General features: G+C 43.9%; 1 protein-coding gene across 1 annotated transcript in view; it reads right to left on the bottom strand.

Annotated features, from left to right (window-relative positions):
* Nucleotides 1-451: 451 nt before the first annotated feature.
* Nucleotides 452-23,304, bottom strand: part of LOC129472648 (putative golgin subfamily A member 8G) — a 60,844-nt gene continuing 37,991 nt past the window's right edge. Inside the window, 23 exon segments of the mRNA XM_063631236.1 lie at nucleotides 452-3,607; nucleotides 3,694-3,849; nucleotides 3,939-4,039; nucleotides 4,122-4,222; nucleotides 4,784-4,875; nucleotides 5,304-5,379; nucleotides 6,727-6,792; nucleotides 7,060-7,292; nucleotides 7,702-7,789; nucleotides 7,985-8,027; nucleotides 8,029-8,090; nucleotides 8,197-8,283; nucleotides 9,325-9,367; nucleotides 9,369-9,420; nucleotides 9,514-9,598; nucleotides 9,687-9,734; nucleotides 10,001-10,039; nucleotides 10,870-10,950; nucleotides 11,134-11,193; nucleotides 11,780-11,899; nucleotides 13,440-13,575; nucleotides 16,626-16,721; nucleotides 17,147-17,195. Coding sequence (XP_063487306.1) covers nucleotides 3,423-3,607; nucleotides 3,694-3,849; nucleotides 3,939-4,039; nucleotides 4,122-4,222; nucleotides 4,784-4,875; nucleotides 5,304-5,379; nucleotides 6,727-6,792; nucleotides 7,060-7,292; nucleotides 7,702-7,789; nucleotides 7,985-8,027; nucleotides 8,029-8,090; nucleotides 8,197-8,283; nucleotides 9,325-9,367; nucleotides 9,369-9,420; nucleotides 9,514-9,598; nucleotides 9,687-9,734; nucleotides 10,001-10,039; nucleotides 10,870-10,950; nucleotides 11,134-11,193; nucleotides 11,780-11,899; nucleotides 13,440-13,523 — 1,902 coding nt within the window. The 5' untranslated portion in view covers nucleotides 13,524-13,575; nucleotides 16,626-16,721; nucleotides 17,147-17,195 and the 3' untranslated portion in view covers nucleotides 452-3,422.

Raw genomic sequence — 23,304 nt, 5'->3', positions numbered from 1 at the left:
CTGTTACCCTAATTGTAAAGGGGTGCCTGGGAAGGGGTGGTAGGGACATGTGGTGGTGGAGACTCCAGCCCCACTTCTCCAGGCTTTGCTGACAGGGGCCTGATTTTAATTTTTATTTTTATCCCATGACTTTTTTTAAATCCCATAACTTCTTTTTCATAACTTTTTTTGGTAACTTTTCATAAAATTTTTTCTACTTTTTTGCCACAAGTTTTCTTGCCACAACTTTTTTACATTTTTTATCCCATAAATTTTTCACCCTTTAACTTTAATCCCATAACTTTTTTATTTTGTGTTGTTTTAATAAACACTTGCATAGTTGTATTACAATTTTGCAAAAATGAAACAGATTATCTCATGCCAAGCATGCCCAGCATTTGCACAGTATCAATACCTTTAATACTATAGTTTTCAAGACATGCAAAATAAAATTTTAAGGCAAAAACAGCACTTTGCAACAATAATTTATTACATTACAGTAGCATCACACCAGCAGTCAATAATGCCACTTTAGGCAAAAGTCTTTCAGTATTTCCATTATAGAGTCTGTTTACAAGAATTCATAAATTGGTAAAATTCATTCTAAGAAAACTTGGCAAATAAAGCTTTGGACTGGAATTGGCATTTCTTTCTCTACTTTTCCTTCCCAACGTTTCTTTCTTTTAAACTACAGTATTCATATTTTTAAATGTTTTAACTTATTTCAGAACACTAAGATAGCAGTTACATTTTTTAATAGTTATATTATTTTTAAATGACTAAGATAAACGTTTAGAGAAACTATATTATGTATAGGGCTGATTTACATTTTCAAATTTTCCAAAACTCAGCTTTGGTTTTAGAGCTGATTTTTTTTTTCATTTCTGGAAAACCTATAAGGTTTAAACAAATACTTTAAAAATGATTATTATATATTGCAATCTTTAGGTGTTTTGATTATTCCTACAGAAATTCAAATTTATTCAATTGAACTCACATTTTAAAATTCTATGTTTCTGATGAACTCTAACCTTCCAATGTTGCCTTCTAAGCAAATTGAAAGCTGCCTTATACTAAATGAGAGCACAAATACTTGGCTGAATTAGGTATTGCAAAAGACGGCATGCACTTTGAAGAAAGACTTAAGTTATTGTCATACAATTTCCATTCTTTTTAGCTTTTTCTTAAATATATGACAAATACCTACACAAAGAGTGGTATTTCAGTTAATATAGTAAATTTATTTTCCAGACTGACATTCAGCTCAAATATGCCAGTATATGATTTAATCCATAGGCACCTGATGAACACATTATTGTTCAGACTGGTTACAGATGGTGGTAACTGTCTTTAAACTGAACTCAAAGAATGCAAAAGCAGCAAGTTCAGAAAATAAAAGGCAAGAACAGGACTTTAAGTGCATGTTAAACCCACAGGCTAGAAACTGTACCACTGATAATTGGCCGCATTATTTGGTCTACCAATTTTTCTTTATCATTCTGAAACTGGGTTTGTCTAATACATTGATACATTCATATAATTTGGAAGAGTCAGTTGAAGTCACAAGGACCGAATATTTGCACTCTTTCAGTGAATGCCAGCAAATCTGTTATTCCATCAGCAGAATCGTATTGCTGCCCTCTTGTTAACGTCATATTTATAGAAGTATCATGAGGATGCCAGATGCTAAATATGGAGATGGTCTAGTAATTAGAAATCCCCACCCCAGGGAGCACACATACATATCTCCCTACATCCTATTAATGTGATGTGTTCTGGAATACAGACATTAGAACTTCATGAAGTTTGAACTGTTGAGTCTTTCCCAAGCATCATCAAGTTATGATTTAGGCAATATATGACTGAAATGCATTCATTCATCACGCATAGGCACAATCACATAAATATTGCACAAAACACGTCCCTAACTGAAACCAAGAGGTACAGAAACATATTTCACTCTTTGTAAAGAAGTTTGTGAGGAAATATAACTGTGTGATTGTATAGACACGTTTCCTGATAATACATTGACATTCACAAACAGTAGATTGCACTGCGGTTTGTAAACATTTTAAGTTGCATAAACTTCTCCTTGATTTTCAAAGATAGTCTAATACTGTTTACTAAAACTCCTTTTTGTTTCAACTAAGTACTCTCACATATATTAGTTTATAATAATGTTTGTTATTATTTTTTAAAGTGTTTTCCATTCAAGGAAAAGAAGTAAACTCCTATGTCAGAGTAACCAAGGTGGATGAAGAATAGGTATTAGCCAGAGAGGTCTAGATGTTAAAATCAATCTTCAAGCCTCAAAGAAGCTCCGTGAACAGAGAGGAATGCCAGGCATCACACAGCTTTCCTTCACTCTAATTCATTCTTGACTAGAGCCTGTATGCCTGTTCCAGGGACAGTTAAACTCTTAAAGGATTTCTTATGATCTTTACTAAATACATTAAGAAGAATGCCAACCAGTGCCCTTTTGTGTACTGAGGCATGTAGTCATGTGATTAAAACAGGTAACATGTACTCTGACTTTAAAATGTATTATAGATACAAATGCTCTAAGCTAGGAAAGGTTTTCCACATGCACAGTCAATGATGGGAACCTTTCATTCCTCAGAAATCATCCCTTTTTAGGTCATCGAAAAAGAGTACAACTGCTGCAGCTCATGATGCAATATCTTCATGAGCCCAGAGCACATACAAATCCTAAGGGAACCACCATAATACAGCGCTAATTCTTGGCACCGGAACAGATGAAACACCCTCTATCCTGCACATACCTGCCAGAGCAGGCCACTTTCCTCTTCTGTGAGATTTAAAAAGCTCCCCCAAAAGATTATGACTCCCATCACCAATACACAGAAAATGGAGGAAAGGCTGTTTCCAGTTCTCGGCCTTTAAACAACTCTAAATGTCAGTACTCATAGTGGCATATTACAAAGTAATAAACAGTGCACACTTGGGGGTCAAACCACATATTGAGCTAATGAAGAGCTCACTGTGATTAAGATTAGATCAAACAATAGCAGAGTATAAGCAAATTTTATCTGAATTCTGTAATGAATATACATGCGGCAATAACATTAAAAACGCAGGGCAGCCTATTCCAAACCATCGAGAATAGTTTTGTGCAAATAGTGGGTCTTTGTGTATTTGAACTCCCATCATGTAAGGGCAAACTCAATATGCATGCTAATGACCTACAATTATGAAATTGAAAAAGAAAAATGCTAAAGGATGCCAGAGTGAACATCAGTGAAAGCCACAGAGATCCACTCTCTTTTAACTTTTTACAAATAAACTTAAACTATAAATTAGAAACACAAATAATCGTGAGTGGCTGTAACATTCAAATGAAGTAAATGAATTGTGTAGGAGATTAACCCCATAACTTTGTTTTTTAAAAAATTTCTTGATCAGCCCTTTGATGATGGTGATGTTTATCTCCTTCTTCTTGGCAGCCAAGCCCAGCAAAAGAATGGCACACAGTGGTTGCTGCCCAAGCCTGGGTGCACCTGGTGGTCCTGAACGATTGGCTCTGCAGTAGGGCTGTCGTGGGGAGAACCCTCCCTGGCCTTTCCTTGCACAGGCTCCACACTGTCAGTGAGGATCGCCTCACAAAGATCTTTGGAGAGAGGGAGGCGGGGATCTGAGCACAGTGCGAACCCCCCCTGCTCCTGCCTGCCCACCCTGCCTGAGGGCTCTACTCACCACCATGCTTGTGGGCAGCTAAAAGCTCCTGGGGCGCTGGGGATCCTGGACTGGGCTCATCAGCAGGATTCTGGGCAGTGGCCATGAATTTGCTGTGCCCCTCACTGTAGTCACCACAAGCCGCAACATCATCTCTTGCAGCTTCAGCAGCTTCACCTGGAGTGGGGGGTGCTCAGGTGTCACGCCGCTGCTGGCGCCCACCCTCACACCCACCCCCACCCCCACAGAGATGTTGCACACCCTACCTTCATCTCCTCTCTGTCCTAGGCCAGCCTGATGATGTCCTCCTCCCGGTGCCGCATCTTTGGCACTGCCACCCGGCTCTGTATTAAGGTGATGAACTTTCCTGCAGGGGGACAGGGCTCAGACGCTGGGGCCCCTCCTACGGCCCTGCCGCTCCCCTTGCCGTGCCCTGGCCTCCCACTCACTGATGGCATCTCTCTCTCCAGGACTGAATGAATCGAAGTTCTAGTTTCTCCACCCACTCCCTCAGGTCTGTCTTCTCCTCCAAGAGGTCCATAAGGCCGCTCTGGAGCCAAAATAATGGGGTCACATCTCGGCAGCGACCTGCCCCTCTGCCCTGCCCTTCTGGGCCCATGCCAAGACTCAATCACCTCCAGCTTCTCCATGACTTCCTGCAAGGCCCGCTGGGTCTCCCCACTCACAGACTCGCCCCCAGTCCCTGGGGCTGGGACCACTGCCTCTGGCTCCTTCTGGGCTGAGGCCACCGGGTGAACCAAGTGCTGGCAGCACACCCTCTGCTCTTTCACCTGCTCTAATAACCGTGCCTGTCTCTCCTGGGCACTGGCTCCAGCGGACTTGAAAAATGCCACCTGAGGGCAAGAAGTGAGCATTCTTGTAGGGGCATACACAGAACAAACAGGGCAGAGAGGTAGAGCGCAGCTCCTTCCCTTGGGGGCCTCAGAGAGTGCACCTGTTGGTCACAGGTGAAATGGTGTCTGACCACTGGCTCCCGGAAGGGGTGAGGGTCCAGAGAAATCAGAAGGCAGAGAAACTAAGACCATAAAGGGGTTCTTGGAGAGACCACAGAGGAAGGTGGCAAAATGGGTGCAGGGGGAGTCAGGCTCACCGTGGCCTCCCAGCTCTCCAGGGCCTCTGGGACACTCGGCATGGGCCGAGGTGCCTCCTCCCCCTCACTGTCCAGATGTCCTCCTCCATCTCCTGTGGGGGGTGGCCAGAAGGGTCCTCAGACAACCCAACAAGGGAGGTACCGTGGGCCCACCTGTGCCTCCACCCTCACTGTGTAACCCTGAGCCAGCCCCTCCCCAGAGAGGAATGAGCTGCTGTTCTTTATTTTTACTTTTAAGAACCAAGATCTTGCAATACTGTCAGGCACATTCCCACTACTGGTCGATGTGGGAGTTCTGACCTGCTCCCTTTCTGACCTGGGCCAGTTCAGCCATCCTTAGGCAACTTGGTGGACCCCCACTCACAGGAGGTCACCACAAATGCCAAACTTAGTGCAGGCACCCGGTAGGCATAATGACCAGCTGCTCTAAAGGTCTCTTCCAACTCCTCAATCCTATGCTGCTAACAGTCCCCCCTTCCTTCTGGGGCTCTCTCCTCTTCCTCTGAGCTGTCTCCCGTACCTTCCCCAAGGAGAGCCATGAGGCTCAACTGGGCCGTTAGCTGCTGTTTCTGCTGGCTGGCAGCTTCCAGATGCTCCTAAGGGGCCAGGAAAGAGTGAGAAGGCACAGAGTTTGCCAAGTCATCCCCCTCACAGCCCCGTCCTCGACAGCTCCCTCCCCTGGGTCTCCTGCAACTTTTGGCGGGCCATCTCAGCCACCGCTTTGCCCCAAGTTTCCTGCTGCTGCAGCTGGTTCATTAGCTGGGTCTGCTGCAGTCACTGTCTGTGCAGCGCCTCCTTCTCAGAGGTCAGCTGCTGGTAGGTGGCCACTTGCTGCTGATAGGTGCCCACGTACTGCTGCAGGTGACCCAGGTAATGGTCTGGCTGCCACTGCAGACTCTGAGCCTCTTGGCTCTTCAGCTCCACCTGCAGGAAGACCCTGGGTGTGAGGGCACGTGGTGGCTGGCTTCCAGATTCTGGGCCCATTAATAGGGTAGTGAGGGCACTGTGGGGCTCTGTCACCGGCCCAGACCCCTGGCCCCTTGCTCCAGACCTAAGTGACTGCCTCCCTTTCCTAGAACCCCATGCCTCCTTCCCCAGCCTCAAATCTCATACCCTCTTCTCACCATTTCAACTGTAGGCCACAGACTGGTGGAAAAACAGTGGGAGCCAACCACCATCTGCTAAGTGTGCTACAGGCCTAATGCTTTCCACGTATTATCTCATTTAATTCCCAGCACCTCTGTCAGGAAAATGCTAACTTTCTTTTGAAGTGAAAGAAACAGACTTAGAGATGCAAAGTACTTGAATGGTGACCAGTGGAACCGAGGCTAGAATCCAGTTTTAATCTAAGGAGCACTTTTGTTTTGTTTTGAGACAGAGTGTCACTCTGTGGCCCAGGCTGGAGTGCAGTGGTGCAATCTCAGCTCACTGCATCCTCCATTTCCTGGGCTCAAGCAATTATCGTGCCTCAGCCTCCTGAGTAGGTGGGATTACAGGCATGCACCACCATGCCTGGTTAATTTTTTTTTTTTTTTTTGTAATTTTAGTAGAGATAAGGTTTTACCATGTTGGCCAGGCTGATCTCAAACTCCCGACCTCAACTGATTCTCCTGCCTCAGCCTCCCAAAGTACTGGGATTATAGGCATGAGCCACCATGCCTGGCATAAGGAGCCTGTTATACCACTGTCTCTTCTCCTGTGATTGGGGGGCTCCATGGCTCTAGCTGGGATGATGATGTCCAGACCTGGGAGGAGCCCACGGCTACCCACTTTTAAAATTCAGAGGGCAGGAAGCAAGAAACAGCCATAGGACTGCCCTAGAGGCTGCTGGGGTCACCTGCCCCCAGGCTGGAACTGCCTCTGTCCTGGCACCTCCCCTCCCCAGAGCTGGTGCCTGTCTCCCAGCCCTTTTTGGATGGGGCGAGAGTTACCGTCTCCTTCACCTCGCCAAGCTTCTGAAGCTCCTTTACTTGCTGTTCCAACTGCAGTGCACTCTTGTTCTCGTTGTTCTGGACAGAGAGAAGCAATCAGCAGCCACCCACTGCAGCTGGAGACCCCAGAATTTGGTGTCTTCCTCCCATGGCACTGGGAAGGGTGGAGGCAGGTTAGAAAAATCATCCCCTCTCTCCCAAAGCCACCAGAGCAGGGCTCTGGCTCACAGGTGCCTTTAGAAGTAATATTTCACGTGAGGGCTACACTGCCCTATTTTACAGTTGGGAAAACAAAGGCCCGGAGGGCTAGGGAGGAGGGCAGGCTCCCCAGCTGGGGCAATGCACCAGCTCCTTGAAGACACTCTGTGGCTTGGCCAGCTGCTGAAGCCTCTCCTGCTCCCGAAGCTTCTCCTCCTGCTCCCAAAGCCTCTCCTTTTGCCCCCGGTTCAGGAGACTTATGCGCTGATTGTTTTTCACCTGGGCCTGGTGCTCTCCTGCCACTCTCTCCAGCTCCTTCCTCAGGTGCTGCGGCTCCACCTCAGAGGTCACTGCTGGGGGCTCCGGGGGCAAGGGTTCAGCTGAGAAAGGAAGCAGACAGTAAGAGCCTCTGGATTCCAAAACAAAATAACAAAAAACAAAAACAACAACAACAAAAAAAAACACAGAAAAAACCTCCTCTTGGTGCACAGCTCCTCTCAGCCTCCCCAAACTTGGCCTCGCTGCTAATGATTCCTCGCACCTGGATTGTAGCTAATCTTCCAAACCACTTTCAGATAGAGAGCAATGTGGGTGGCTGACAACGGGCCCTCTTTGCTGATGGGGACACTGAGGCTAATGGAGATGACAAGACTTGCTGTCTCCTGGCACAGACCTCTTTCCCTCTGCCTCAAAGCCCTTCCATCCACCCACCTCCCTGGGGCATTCTAAGCCACCCCCACAACCCTCTGATGCCAGTCCTGCTGCCAGGTCATGCCAGCCCCATCTTACCCCTCTGGTTTTTGAGTTTGGACAAGCTCCTCTCCAGCTTCTCTACCCGACAAGCATCATGCTTCTTCTCCTTCTTCAATGTGCAAACCTGCCCAAAGCACAGGGGGAAAGGGCCGTGGAGAAAGGGGCTGGTGGCTAGACAGGCTGCCATCTCCCTCTCTGCCCCCACCTCCACAAAGCCCAGACCCATGACCACCTCTGGCTGTACTATTCCCATTTTACAGATGCCCAGAAAGATCCAGTGACCTATCTAAGGTGGGGGGGCTGAAGGGTCAGATCTCACCTCCTGCGACATTTTTCTCATCCTCTGCTGCCACCGGGCCCTCTCCTTTTATATGCTGAGCAAATTCATCTTTCTCTAGCTGGACTTGTATCAGCAACTCCTTCAACTGCAAGAATGGGCACAGAAGTTAGGAAGGGCTGTCACTGGTCCTCACCTGCTCCTGGCCACCTGGGGTCATCTTCCTTCCACAGCCCTCCCTCTGAAAACCTCACCTGTGTCAGCTGTGCTTTTAGCAGTGCCTGCTCCTGTATGGAATGCTCTAACTTCCACTTCATACATGCTTTACTGCGGCTCGAGAACTGGATGGTGAAGAGTGAGAAGTTTCAATCTGGGGAGCCTGGGCCATCCCACACAGTGCCCCTTAAAAGGGCCAGGGCTAGGCTCAATAAACAACTCAGTCAGTAAAGATCAAGGCACTTCCAAGTCCATGGTCTAGTTTTTAAAAGAACTCTAAGCTGGAAGGGACAGGGAACAAGATCAAATTTATAGCTGGCTAACAGAGGCCCAGAGAGATCAGATAATATTGCTATTGTTATTACTGTTATTATTACCACTGTTTAAACCTTTATGGAGTGCTTCACTAGGTACCATGCTAGCAATCCCATTTAATCCTCACAACCACCATAGGAGTTGCAAGGTAATCGCCTCTATTGTGTAGATGAAAAAACATGGAGTATTTGAGGTTAAGTGCTTGCCTAAGATCACTTAGGCAGAGCTGGGATTTGAACACCCAGGTCTATCCGATTCTCTAAGCCCATTTTTCTTGCTGGGGCTGGTGGCACAGATAAGAAGGGGAAAATTAATATTTTGTTCACTTTTTGAAAGGATGATACGTTCGCATAGTCCAAAACTCAGAAGGTACAGAAGGGAAGTATCTCCCAGCCACCTTGTTGCTCTCTCCTGGGTTTTTTATGAACCCTTGCAAACATGTTTTATGTCTATTATCATAATATGGACACACAACACACACACACACACATTTCCTCTCTCTACAGAAATGGTAACATACTGAAGATACTCTTCTGTACCTTCACAAGTACCCAGTACCTCACCTAGGACTTGGCCAAGACCACAGCCAGGTAAGGGCAGGGCAGGCACTTGGCCTCCAAGCTCTACGTCCAGGGCTTGCTCCCCAGAGTGCCCCCCACAGCGCCCCCACAACTCACCCACAGCAGCTGCCTCAGCCCCAGGCTGCCTCTAAGAACCATACACAAAAGTAGCGAAAAATGGCCATGCTGCCTCCTGGGCAGGACACTCCATCCTGCAGAAGGAACCATTACGCTCACTCCTCCATCTTTGAAGCCAGGCTCCCAGGGGATGGGGCAGGTGGTTGGACTCACGCTGTTCACCTTCTTCTTCTGTGTAGCAGCGACAGCAGAGAGCCTGCTCTAACTCTCCTCTATACTGCAGGTGGCCAACCAGATCCTTGGACCCTTCTGTAATGAGAGTTGAGATGTGTCCCAAAGGACTCCCCCTGAAGGCCTGTCGAAGTGCCAGGTTGAAGGATGACAGGGTGCCCAGATTCCTACCTTCAAAGTGTCTGCGAGAGTGTTTCATGTGCTACAGGTCTGAATTTAGTTTCTCTTTCTGTATGTTCAATCTCTGGATTTGAACCTTTGGGAGAAAAGCCAAGCAAGTGCTGAAAGGGAAGGAAAGAAACATTCTCGGGAGGACAGGAGGAAACTTCACACCCTCCACTCACCTCTAGCTCCCTTTCAGCTCTCCGTTTCTTGTTGTTTGCTTTCTTTTCCTACAGGAAGAGGAAGACAGAGCTCTTACTGGGCGGAGGCAGAGATGGCTACAGCAAGAGACATGCCCCCAGAATGGCACCACTGCCCCAGGACAGGCCCACCCGTGGGACCAGGTTATCAGGGACCCTGTGGGGATGGGGTGGAATCTGGAGGGTGAGCCTTCTTCCCCAGGCTGGGAGTGGGTGAGACGAGACTGGGGCCTCTATGTCTGACTGCTCCCCAAACCCAGCAGTCATGTCGCGAGGAAACAAAGAAATCACGTTACTTCTTCCAGCTGATATTCCACTTGTTTCTTCTGTTGCTTCTGTGGGGAGAGTCACATTAAGGTGACTGAGGGTGGCCCCCTCAATTCTATTCCCCAGGCCAGGAATGGATTTTAAAGGCAAAGTTCTCAGACATAATGGGAACACGAACTGGTAAACTCTCCTCAAGCTCCCAAGGACAGAGGATTTGGGTCTTTGTTGGCTTTTGCCCACAGCCACAGAACTCAAAGTCTGAGTCCAGAATCTCTTGAGAGGACAGTAACATAAACCTCTAGAGATGGAGTTTGAGAAAGGCCCCCCCTTCTACCAGCTTGTGATTTAGAAAAGTGCGTTCATTCAGTAAACATTTACTGAGCACGTACGGGCCAGGTACGGTTCTTCACAGCAGACACAGGATGGAAAAGGACAGACAGGAGCCCTTGGCCCTGAGGTTTCCATTCTCGGAGGCCTTTAAATCTCGGACTCTCAGAGCTAACAGAGACCTTTGATACTCACTACCTCCTCTGGAAACATGAGCCCAAAAAGGAGAGGTGGCTTGTCCAGAATCGAAGATCAAATTAGGGACTGAGTCATGGTAGAAATACATAGTCCCTGACAACCAGTCAGGCTAGCACTTCCCTGAGAGGCAACAACCCCAGGGCATGGGTAGCAAGGACTCGAGCAGGGGTGTCTGGAGAGGAGAGAGTCGGCAAAGAGGGCAGCAAAAGAGCCACGCTGCATGCTCTGGGGTCCCTCCAGGTGAGGCCTGGGTGCCCCAGCTCCCTATTTGTCCTTGGCACCAGGGGCCCCATCCCGCTTCTTCAGGGCCCCGATGGGAAACTGGAGCCCAAGATTGGCAGCATGGAATCAGGGGACCCCATTGGGCTCTTACCAAAGATTTGATGGTATTCTTCAGTTGACTGATTTTTACGGACTTCGAGTCCAGGACTACTGCTAGTTCTTGGCACGGGCTCTGAGGTACATGCAGAGAGGAGGAGGTGGAGGAGGAGTAGGGGGAGAGGTAGAGAGAACAATCATTAGGGCTGGGGTGTGTGTGGGCTGTCTCAGCTGGCAGGGGGGCACCGAGTCCCCGCTGTGGGAGGAAGTTGGAGGGCTGGCCTGCAGGGTCACTGCACCTCCGCCCAGAGCCTCTTACCTTCAGATCCTTCAGGGTAGCAGATGATGTAGGGCCCTCCCCGTGGAAACCTGTTGCTGACTACAAGAGATGAGAGTGCACATGGAGATGTTCTGTCCCCCTCAGTATCTAAGCCCTCTGACTTCCTTTCTTCCCCATCAACTGGCAACATTTTCTTTTCTGCCTATCTTGGACCCTTTGTCCCATAACTCCTTTGTGCCAACTTCTCTCATGGTTCTTATGTCCCCACCATCCCACCCTGGGGCCCTTTCAGTGACTCCTGACGGCAAGTGGCTGTTCTCATTGTCCTGGCTTCCCCTTGAGACTGGGGATGAGGAAAATCAAACAGCAATGACCATATCCTGGGTGTCCTGAGTGTTTACAGCAGGCCATGTACTAGGGATTAACATAAAAACGACAATAACAAATCCCATTTAAACTTCACAAATGGAAGTCAAACAATACCACCTCTATTATACAGATGTGAAAAGAGAGGCCCAAAGAGCTCAAGCAACTTGCCCTAAATCATATCCCTAGTAGACGGAGAGGCAGGATTCAAACCCAGAATTCTTAACCAGTACCCCACAGTCCATCCGCAATCTTAACAATTACCCTCTACTGCCCCTTCAGCCCCCTGTCCCCAGAAGCCTGGTCAGCCAAGACTCACATCCCCAAGTGAGTGGCAATCACCAGAATTGGCTGTCTCAGAGATATTGCCATTTGTTTTCCTGTTCCTCTTTGCTCCTCCTGGAACACCAGAGCTGTTTCTCTGCCAACATTCTCTTAACTGTTGGAAAGAAGAGCAGTAATACTCATGAGAACTATCAGCCCTTACAGCCACATCCTCCTTTACAGATTTTACAAAATACTCTTATACACCATCTGATTTAATGACACCCACAACTGTACAAGGTGTTGTCACAATCATTTAGTGACTGAGAGGGATTGATATCATGGCTAGAAAAAAAAAAAGAAAAGAAAGAAAAAGGCAATACTGGAACTTTGAAACTCAGTCTTCTGACTCCAAGCTCCGGGATTTTGCCAGGAATCAGCAGCTGCCAGGGACCAAAACCAGAGGAAGAGGTAGAAAAGTAAACATTAAGTAGGAAAGAACTGTATGCCGTGTGGTTTAGAGTCATACATCCTCACACGTCTGTTAGTGCGAAGAAGTGCGCCAGTACCTCTCAAACTTTTATATCAATGTGTCCTCATGGCAGAAGGCAGCCTTTCTGTTAAATCTGGGAATTTCTCAGAAAGAGGACAACTCAAGCCTCATTTCAGAGAGAATTCTGGTATACTCTTAGAAACCTATGTGACTGTCATCCCTAAGTACTTTGTTTTTTCTCTTGATCTCAAGACAATCAAGGAAAACTGATGCTTCAGAATGATGTCCCATATTTATCCTGTGGCACTCAAAGTACTCCAGGTTGAGAGAATAATATGAGAAAGATTCAAGCTGTCAAGTTCAATTTCTTTCAGATCTATTCCACAGAAGATGAGCAAATCTCAATTCAGAGACCACTGACTGAAGGGCAGTCTGGTCCCAGAACCATGGAGAATCAGAATACGAGGTGCAGAACTCAGAAAAAAAATGTTAAAATCTCTCTGGAAAGTAGAAGCCTGGGAGAAAACCAAACCAAACCCATTCTCCCATTGCCACCCAGAGATACTGTCAATGTTTTGAGCTCATGGGGGAACTGTAGGCTTTTCCCATTGTCAATGTCTATGTAAAGGGAGTAAGGCAGCCTGAAACCTCTTGCTCCTAAATCCCATAGTCTCCATTCCCTTTCCAGCTGGAAATTTGTGCTGTGACCAGAGGAACCACAAATGGGGTGAGAAAGCTTAGGGGACTGGGTTGTAAGATCAAAGGCCGGTCTTCTAGTAATGACAGTTCCTAGGTGGACTGTGACATCACTACATTCCACTCCTCCTGGTGAGGGGGAGGGACCACATCAGCACGATGTAGGAGTCGCAGCTCCACGATGCGGGAGGGAAACACAGGGTTGGGACCCAGGTCCTTGAAGATGCCAGTGCAAACAGCCCAGGGAGGTCAGGCTTGGGGCGGCAGGAGATGAGGGCCCAGTAATAGAGCAGGGAGCTCCAGGAGTCACCCACCCAAAGTCACCCTGGGGTGATTGGCGAGGGCAGGGACTGGGCTGCTTGCTGAAGGAGTGGGGCTGACTGACAAAATTTTGGTGGGAGTAGCCCAGAGGCACTGGGGTGGGGGGCTCAGTCCGGCGTGCCTCAGGTATGGATTCTGGCAGCAGTATTGTCATTGGAGTGGATCTGTGGTGGGTTTGGGGGGCCATGACCTGGTGTGTTTTTACCTTTTCCTTGGCTGCCGCGAATTTGCTCTGTTGAGTTTCTTCTGCCATTGCAGGGTGGGGAGGGAGGCGGGGTTGGGGCCACATCAGCAAAATCCCAGCAAGCACTGATCAACACCTCCAGTCACCTACCAGGCAGCTGTGAAATTGAGCCACAGGAGGTGTAACCAGGGCTCCAGTAGAATGCAGAATAGGGGCGTGGCATTAATGCTCCAAGCCCATTGGTCAATGAGAAAGATGATAGTGAAAGGGGGCGTGGCCAGACAGCAGTGTGTCCAGAGGGACCTGTGGCTCACAAGGAAAGCTGCCCATGCAACCGCTGTTCCCACCCACTCTAAGAGAGGGGAGAGGCCGCCCACTGCGGGAGAGGGGAGGGGCCGGCTTTTGCTTTAAAAGCTTTAAAACTTTAAAAAATGTATGTGTGTATACTTTATATATATGTGTGTCTGTGTGTGTATCTATATGTTCCTTGAGAGCTGTCTTCATTATCCAGCTTCTATGCAAGGTCTATGATTTTGGCCTACATTTTTCATCTTCAAATACAGTACAAAAATTACCAGTACTACCTTAACTGAGATACAGATCCTATAAAAATGGAAAATCCATAGCATGCTTGATGATTAATGAAGCAGACTATATTATCCAACATTCCAATAAGATAAAATAATCACAATGATTTCTCTTTTTTGGAAAAACATTTCTCTTATTCTCCTACATTATTGTTAAGATTTTTTTTCTTAAACAAGAAACATGTCTAATATCTGTAAAAACACAAAGCTTTTGGGCTGGGTGCAGTGGCTCATGCCCATAATTCCAGCACTTGGGAGGCCAAGGCAGGCGGATCACAAGGTCAGGAGATTGAGCCCATCCTGGCTAACACGGTGAAACCCCGTCTCTACTAAAAATACAAAAAATTAGCCAGGCATGGTGGTAGGCACCTGTAGGCCCAGCTACTTGGGAGACTGAGGCAGGAGAATGGCATGAACCCAGGAGGCGGAGCTTGTAGTGAGCTGAGATCATGCCACTGCACTCCAGCCTGGGCGACAAAGCGAGACTCTGTCTCAAAACAAAACAAAACAAAAAACTTCTATTTCTCTCACTTTCTAATATAATTTTAATATCTCCTCCTGGGATTTCACTAAGACATATTTTAGACTTCATTCTGATCTCCCTCTACCCACCAACCCCACCAACTTCTGCCCTTTCATCTATCCTCATGTCTCTCTGTGTAACATACTGACTTACTTTTTGGAGAGAATCGTCTAAACAATTCTTTCTTCTCGTGTCTAATCCATCCACCGAGTTTCTTATTTCAACAATTACATTTTTCATTTCCTTATTTCATTTTATTCTGAGACAGCGTCTCACTCTGTCACCCAGGCTGGATTTCAGTGGCACGAACCTGCAGCCTCGGCCTCCTGGGCACAAGTGATCCTCCCACCCCAGCCTCTTGAGTAGCTGGGACTATAGGCAGGTGCCCCATACCCAGCTAATTTTTTTGTGGTGGTGGGGTATTTTTTGTAGAAATGACTTCTCATCATGTTACCCAAGCTCATCTACAACTCCTGGGCTCATGTCACCCTCCCGCCTCAGCCTCTCAAAAAGTGCTGGGATTATAGGTATGAGCCACCATACCCAGCTATATATTTTATTTCTGTAAGCTGTATTTCATCCATTTTTCTTTAAGGTCTTCCTCATCATTCCTGGTGGTCTTACTGCTTGCTCAATTTTATGAGTGAATTTTTTTTATATATATTAGGTTTCACATGTAGCTATTTTCTCACAATTATAATATTTGAAGTCTGTGTCTTGTATCTGATCATTCCAAAACCTACAATCTTTGGGAAACATATTATTCATTGTTTCTAACAATTCTCAAATATGTTGGGTTGACTATTTGAATGCTATGATTTCACTGAATTCATGGTTGCCTGCTTTTAATTTTGGAAACCCTACAGGCTTAAGTTAGAGATAATTTCCTATAAAAAGTATCTGTGTCTGCTTTTGATGAGAGCTGTGGATACAACTAACATAAGACCACTTTACCACTGAGTGTAATGCTGACACTCTCCTGGATTCTCTTGGAGAATCTCAGGATTACACAAAGTTCTGAAATTTGGCCCCCCACCCTTGCTCATTTATACACAGGAGACGAGACTGCTTAGTATAGTTGGTGACTCACTTCCTCCTACCCTGGAAAAAACAAAACAGATCTCTCATCTGAATGTGATCACAGACTAGGAAATTCTGAAGGTGAATAACTGAAGGTTGTGGGCAGCAGGGAAAGACAGGGGTCTTTCCTGACCATCGAAATAGGTCAGAAGCTGCCCTAAAGGCTGTGTGCTCCAGCATTTCACTATTTAGCTCAACTACCAGTCCCTCCATAAGCATGAATAGAAGCTTCTTAGAGCACCATGTTGCCTTTAAACCACAAATGCTTGTTAAAAGTCATGGTCATGGTAAAAAACCCATGGCTTTGGAAGGCTTTCTTGTTAATGTCCTGGAATTAAGGTTACAACCTGTGTTTCATGTTAACTGAACAGGAAACCAGCCTGCCCCATGGCTTGCTCTCAGCTCCTCTTGGTTGGGCCTTGGACAGCCAGACTGTCTGGTTTTAATCCTTGCTCTGCCACACGTGAGCTTGGACAAGTTACCTACCTTCGGTTACCTTATCTACAAAATGCAGATATTAATAATACCCTCTTTTTAAGTTATTAAGAGGATTGAAAGAGTTAATAAAAAGTAAACATTAAAAAGACTTGGTAAGCATAGGCACAGAGGGGAAAAAAAGTAAAAATCAATCAATAAAAAGACTAGTGCCTAGCACATAAAAGTTCATCAGGAATTAATTCTATAATATGAACTCAATTTTGCAAAACTTCAAAGTACGTACAACTTTTAACTTACTAGGGTATACATACCAATAATAAATTTATAACCGTGGACATGTTTGTCTACAGGAAATACAACAAAGACTAAACAAGCAGGTACTAAATCATTAAGCGATTATCAGTATCTTTAATTTTCTTATACTTCTATATTTTCTATAGATCATCTTTGTGACAAGAAGAAAACAAACCAAGTGAAAATGAAATTAATTCTCTCAAAAAGAATTAAGTCAAGACAGGAAGAAGGCTCACAGGTAATATAAAATATATCTTACGGTATATAAAATTCATAATAAAATACCTTCTTTGCTCCAAGCTGCACTCTGGCTTTGCCTTTCAGTCAGGTGGCATCTCTTTGCACGATGACCTATTCTATTGAGTAGGCACTGCTTCAGCCCTACAGGAAAAACAAAACATCTCTAGAACACAGCAGCATTCCTGATTCCCACTTGAGAAGGCCTAACGAAATGGCATCTGCCTCAACAGCAGAAGATCAGTGTTAAAAAGTCTGGAGTCAAGCGGAAAAAGTAAAACTGGACCATTTCCAGAAGCTCACAAAAAGCAACAAACTGATGTTCTAATGCCCAACATGACTAAATTAGAACCTTAAATAAAGGTCACTCTTAATGCCTATCCTAGCATAGATTCAGCACCACGTACAATGTCATTTTACTAGTTTACCTTTTTCATTCTTCAAAGTAGGGGCTATGAAAAAAAAAAACACTAACATTTCTTTAAGAGAACCTTCTACTTAGAATCTAACTTACATAATCAAAACACTCTATTGAGGGTGAAAATTGAGCATTACAAGAAAATAATCACCTGTTTTGTGAGAAGTTCCATACATAATGCTCCTCCACCCAATACACACCTTAAAAAGAAAAAAGGAAACATACAAAATTATTTCAAGAATTATTCCTGCTTAAACAATTTCTACATGTCATTACTATGAAAGTATGCACACAGTAAAGATGAGAACATGCAAGCATAAACGTACTTGTTAGGGATATAGGACTATGGGTAATTTTAAAATTCTATTGGTATTACTCTCATGTAATTGCTCTGAAATTGTAGTCAATTGTTTGAAATGGCTCTTAGAACAGAATACTTTGAAATATTTATGATGTCAAAAACTAACAACTTAGCCCTAAATATTCCAAAGAATAGGGGCAGAAGAACCCATTTCCTTAAATGGCATTTGAGTATTCTTTACAACTCAAACTCTCTCTTCCATCCTGTGATGGCCAAGAGTTTTTCCTCTGACAATAGCACTGAGTTTACCCTAACCAAAATATGAACCTCTGCATGGTTTCATGATTCAAATTGTTTTTACCCATTCTGTCATGAGAATCAAATGGTTCAGACCATGCAGCTCCTCTTTGGGACTTCTCAAATCCTTTCTACGTCTGAAGACTATTCTCTGAACCAAAGACAACTTCTGGGGATGTACCAAATCTCCCATTAGAAAATTATTTAGATCAAGATGTTCTAACCTTTTAACTCTTTCTCAAAATAATTTCGTTTCTCCTTTACTGTTATTTTAAATTTCAAAATACACAGATAGCATGCCTAAAATAAAATCAAGGGGATGACAGTTTTAGAACACAAACTGTAGTAATTTTGAAAACACAACAACTAAGACCACTGATTAGGTCTATGTGGACACCAAGTTCACCACAGCCTGTTCTGTCCTCTGGGGCTCTGCCCACGCTTTTCCCTTGCCTGAGATTCCTTCTGCTTCCTATCCTTCCAAATGCTGAACTTCCCCCCAGAAGACTTGCCAAGACCACTCTAGCCTGCACATCTTCCATTCCAGCTAACCAAAGGCATCCTTGCATTGACTAAACCAAATTATTTTGTAGAGAAGGCATCTAAAAACTTCTACTGTAGGCCATTCACCTTAATAATTGTTATCGTGACATTACTCAAGAATAAAATGAGGGAAAGAAGTCCTCTTCACTCCCTTATCTTGGAGATTCCAAGCAAGTGTCTTTCCCACTTGCTTTGCCCAAACGCTGGGACCTTTCAAAATAACAGTTTAATAAAAAGAAAATCTAAAAGAAAAACTCTCCAAAAAATTAAACTTGGGCAAAGAATCATGGGATTAAAAATTTTTATTCTTTATGCATTTGATTTCTGAAACAGAAATCGATCTCCCACTCCTTAAATCTGCCACTGGGCTAAGAGTATTGTATAGAATGTGCACTCACTGATTTAACAGAATTAGAACATCCAGGCACTCACTAAGATTTTGCTTCTACGACCACTCAATCTAGTCATTAGTTACTAAGTTAACACCACACTTGATCTTCAAATTTTGGAAATGCTGACGGTAGACACGGACTTGTTTTGGGAAAGGAAGTATACAGTAGACATTGTTACCCATTACCCAACCACTACCACCTTTCCTTTAAAGTACCCCACTCTTCCTTTAAGGTTGCAGAGTCTCAGAAAGTGGAAGAAAGGAAATTTTTGCATTTTCAGGTCAAAAGAAAATACATTTGTACAACCACATAATACTTATGCAAAGGTTTGTTGAAATATAAACACAAAAAAAACAAAAAAACAAAAAAAAAGAAATATAAACACAAGACAGAAGTAGTTCTAGCACCTCCACAAAAAGTCAGGTAAGTAAACTTTTCCTTAAACGCACTTTCAGCAGCATCGACACCTAAAAGTGGTCGACTCTACTACTGTATTAAATTACATTCATTTTGTCAGTATGTGTTCCAGATTCTTACTGCCATTTGTCTCCAAAGGGTTCCTGCTGAATATTGAGACAGTTCAAGAATACTAGGGGAAAAAATTCTTAATAATCAAAGTAAGGGTCATCTAAGGATAATATGCCACATATACAGACACAGTCATATTTTCAACTTTAAAAAAAGTTCAGTTGTCAAAGTTGTACAGCAAACACTGTCTTAAGCTTAGGCTCTTCAGGTATTTGATTTATAATCACTGTAAAGAAAGGCCAGTCACAAAATGCCACATTTTGTATGATTCTGTTTATACAAAATGTCCAGGATAGGCAAATCTACAGAGAAAGAAATTAGATCAGAGGTTTCCAGGATCAACGATGGGGGAGACGAGTATAGGGAGTGACTGCTAATGGGTACGGGGTTTCTTTTTGGGAGATGAAAATGTTCTGAAATTAGGGAGTGGTAATGGTTGCATAACTCTGAATGTACTAAAAACCACTGAACTGTACACTTGAAGGGTGGGGCTTATATAAAAACTATCACAATAAAGCTGTTAGTTTAAAAAATGTTTGGCTATGTCAAGAAATAAAGAAATAGGGTCATAGCTAGAAGATATGGGATATAAAATACATGGAACAAAACTGCTCAATAATATATCTAGAATCACACAATGCTTAAGCTTTACCCTGACTAAAATCACAAGCTTTGTGTTTTATTGGTATTTCACATTTTTTACTTCTTCTAAGTCAGCCAGTAATTCCTCTTTCTCACTTAATAGTTGACTACAAAGACCAAGACATTTTGATTTTGCCGCCAATGAGCTTTCACATTTCATTCCTCCTTCCATCCCCATGACTACCACACCAATGTAGCTTCTCAAACTCATAGAAATGGAAACAGAAAATAGAATGGTTGTTTCCAGAAGCCAGGGGATAGAGAAATGGGGAGTTGTATAGTGGGTATAGTTTCAGTTCTCCAAGAGGAGCAAGTTCTAGAAACTCGTTACTCAACAACATGTATATACTTAACACTACTGCACTGTATACTTACAAATGGCTAATACGGTACATTTTATGTTGTGTGTTATCATCATATTTTTAAAAGAAGGGGCTTGTGTTTCCCTTTGTAGTGATCACCTATTTTTCACTTCAACATTTTGAACTTCGTTTCCTGTAGCTGTTTTACGGAGCCCTGGAGTTATTGGCTCAGAATGTCTCCACCACCTTGTAACCTTGCAGGCAGAAACTTCTAAGCATCTCATTGGGCTCTGTGTGCTTGATGTGTAAAGTGACATGGAGACATCCCACTTGCTGTGAGGCAAAGAAAGGCAAAAGGTGACTGCCTTCCTGGCATCGATGAAGGCAGAGAGAAGGGATCTTGGAGGCACAGATGTTAAGGCATAAGCAATAACAAGGGTTGCCAACAAAAGAACTAAGCCCTCTCCTGGTAACATTTGCAGGTGTTTTTCACAGGGCCAGTGGCTTTCATAATGTGAGTGCTGTCCAGCACCAAAGGGAATGGCCAACAGGCATGGAGCAGCCTGCAGTGTCCAGCACCCAGGAGGATGGCCAGCAGGCATGGAGCAGCCTGCAGTGTCCAGCACCCAGGAGGATGGCCAGCAGGCATGGAGCAGCCTGCAGTGTCCAGCACCCAGGAGGATGGCCAGCAGGCATGGAGCAGCCTGCAGGGTCCAGTACCAAGGAGGGTGGCCAGCAGGCATGGAGCAGCCTGCCTGTCCCAGGAAAGCAGGAGTCACAGGACACAGCTGGACCCAGGTAGGCATGTATATTAGTTTCCTGTGGCTGTTATAGCAAATTACCAAAAATTTGGTGACTCAAAACAACAGAAATTTATTTTCTCCCAGTTTTGGATAAGAGAAGTCCAAAATCAGTATCACTGGGCTAAAATCTAGGTATCAGCAGAGCCAATGCTCTCAGAGGCTGAGGGGAAAAATCCTTCCTTTGACTTCCCCAGCTTCTAGTGGCTGCTGGCATGCATTGGCTTGCAGCTTCACCACTCCAGGCTCTGCCTCCGTGGTCACAGGGCCTCCTTCTCTTCTGTCTGAAGATACATCTCCTTTATCTCCCTCTTACAAGGATACATGTGCCAGGATTTAATGTGCACTGAGACAATCCAGGACAATCTCTCCTCAAGATCCTTAACTTAATCATACCTGAAAAGATGATTTTTCCAAATAAGGTAAAACTTACAGGTTCTAGGAATAAGGACTTAATGATTAGCTCCCACTTATAAGTGAGAACATGCAGTATTTGGTTTTCTATCTCTGTGTTAGTTTCCTTAGGATCCTGGCCTCCAAATGCATCCATGTTGCCGAAAAGGACATGATTTTGTTCCTTTTTATAGCTTCATAGTATTCCATGGTTCATATGGGCCACATTTTCTTAAAAAGAGATTTATGCAGCACTATTCACAATAGCAAAGACTTGGAACCAACCCAAACGTCCATCAATGATAGACTGGATTAAGAAAATGTGGCACATATATATACACCATGGAATACTATGCAGCCATAAAAAAGGATGTGTTCTTGTCCTTTGTGGGGACATGGATGAAGCTGGAAACCATCACTCTCAGCAAACTATCGCAAGGACATAAAACCAAACACCGCATGTTCTCACTCATAGGTGGGAATTGAACAATGAGAACACATGGGCACAGGAAGGGGAACATCACACACCAGAGCCTGTTGTGGGGTGGGGGGAGGAGGGAGGGATGGCATTAAGAGATATACCTAATGTTAAATGATGAGTTAATGGGTGCAGCACACCAGCATGGCACACGTATACATATGTAACAAACCTGAACGTTGTGCACATGTACCCTAAAACTTAAAGTATAATTTTTTTAAAAAAGCATATAACCATAAAAAACATTTTTTAAAACAAGAGAGAAAATCTTTGGGCTCTAGACAGAGTTCTTATACTTGATATCAAAAATACAAACCACTAAATGAAAAATTGATAAAGTGAACCCATTAAAATTCAAAACTTTTGTTCTGTAAAATATCCTGTTAAGATAAAATGACAAGCTACACACAGAGAGAAAAAAATTGCAAACTGTATTTCTGACAGTGGACTCATGTCTAAAATATATAAAGAACTCTCGAAATTCCATTTTTGGCCAGTAGAAGCTACTTCACATTGGCTCCTGCATTCTTTTTAGCATGACCTTAGAAGTCTCTGATAACTTCCTTGCTTTCAGGAAAGACATGTCCCAGCCTCAAATTGTTCATTTCTGGCCTAAATGCAAAGCTGTGCCAGAGACTTGGAACCTATTTATACAACAGACCATGATTTGAGTAGAAGATGGTACTTAGAAATCAAAACTTGAATACTAGCTTTTTAGTGTTATAAACTGAATTCTGTTCCCCCCAAAATTCGTATGTTGAAGCCCTAATCCTCAATGTGACTATATTTGAAGACAGGTATGTATTTGGAGATAGGGCTGTATTTGGAGATTTAAGGGGGTAATTAAGGCTAAATGAGGTCACATGGAGGGCATCTAATCCAGAAGACAGCCCTCTATGTAAGCCAAGAAGAAAGACCTCACCAGAAACCAAACCTGCCGGGACCTTGATCTTGGATCTGTAGCCAATGAACTGTGAGAAAATAAATTTATGTTGTTTAAGTTGCCTGATCTGTGGTACTCTCTTATGACAGCCCAAACAAACTAATACACATAGATAAAACTATGAAACACATAATTTCCTTAAAAAGATAGAAACACTTTTGAGTCAAATTAAAGAAGAGAGAATTTTACTTAATTATATTTTTATAATTGTACATTTAATTTTACACTGATAATATTGGTTATTATTGGAATTAGCATAATTACTAATTTTTTCACCATATATATAGAGACCATATACATATAGATATATATACAAACACACCATAGAGACATATATATACCATAGAGGCCACATATATATATACACACACACATACACACACACACACCATATATAGAGACAGCATATATATACACACACACCATAGAGAGCATATATATGTATATACACACGAAATATATAATTTTCTTAAAAAGACAGAAAAATAAATGAGTTTATCATAACACTTTTGAGTCAAATTAAAGATGAGAGAATTTTATTTAATTATATTTTTATAATTGTACATTTAATTTTACACTGATAATATTGGTTATTATTGGAATTAGCATAATTATTAGTTTTCTCACCATATATAGAGAGACCATATATAGATATAGATATACATACAAACACACCATAGAGACATATAT

Source organism: Symphalangus syndactylus, chromosome 22 (genome assembly GCF_028878055.3).
Source record: "Symphalangus syndactylus isolate Jambi chromosome 22, NHGRI_mSymSyn1-v2.1_pri, whole genome shotgun sequence".
Lineage (NCBI taxonomy): Eukaryota > Metazoa > Chordata > Mammalia > Primates > Hylobatidae > Symphalangus > Symphalangus syndactylus.
This window is presented reverse-complemented; position numbering and strand designations above follow the sequence as displayed.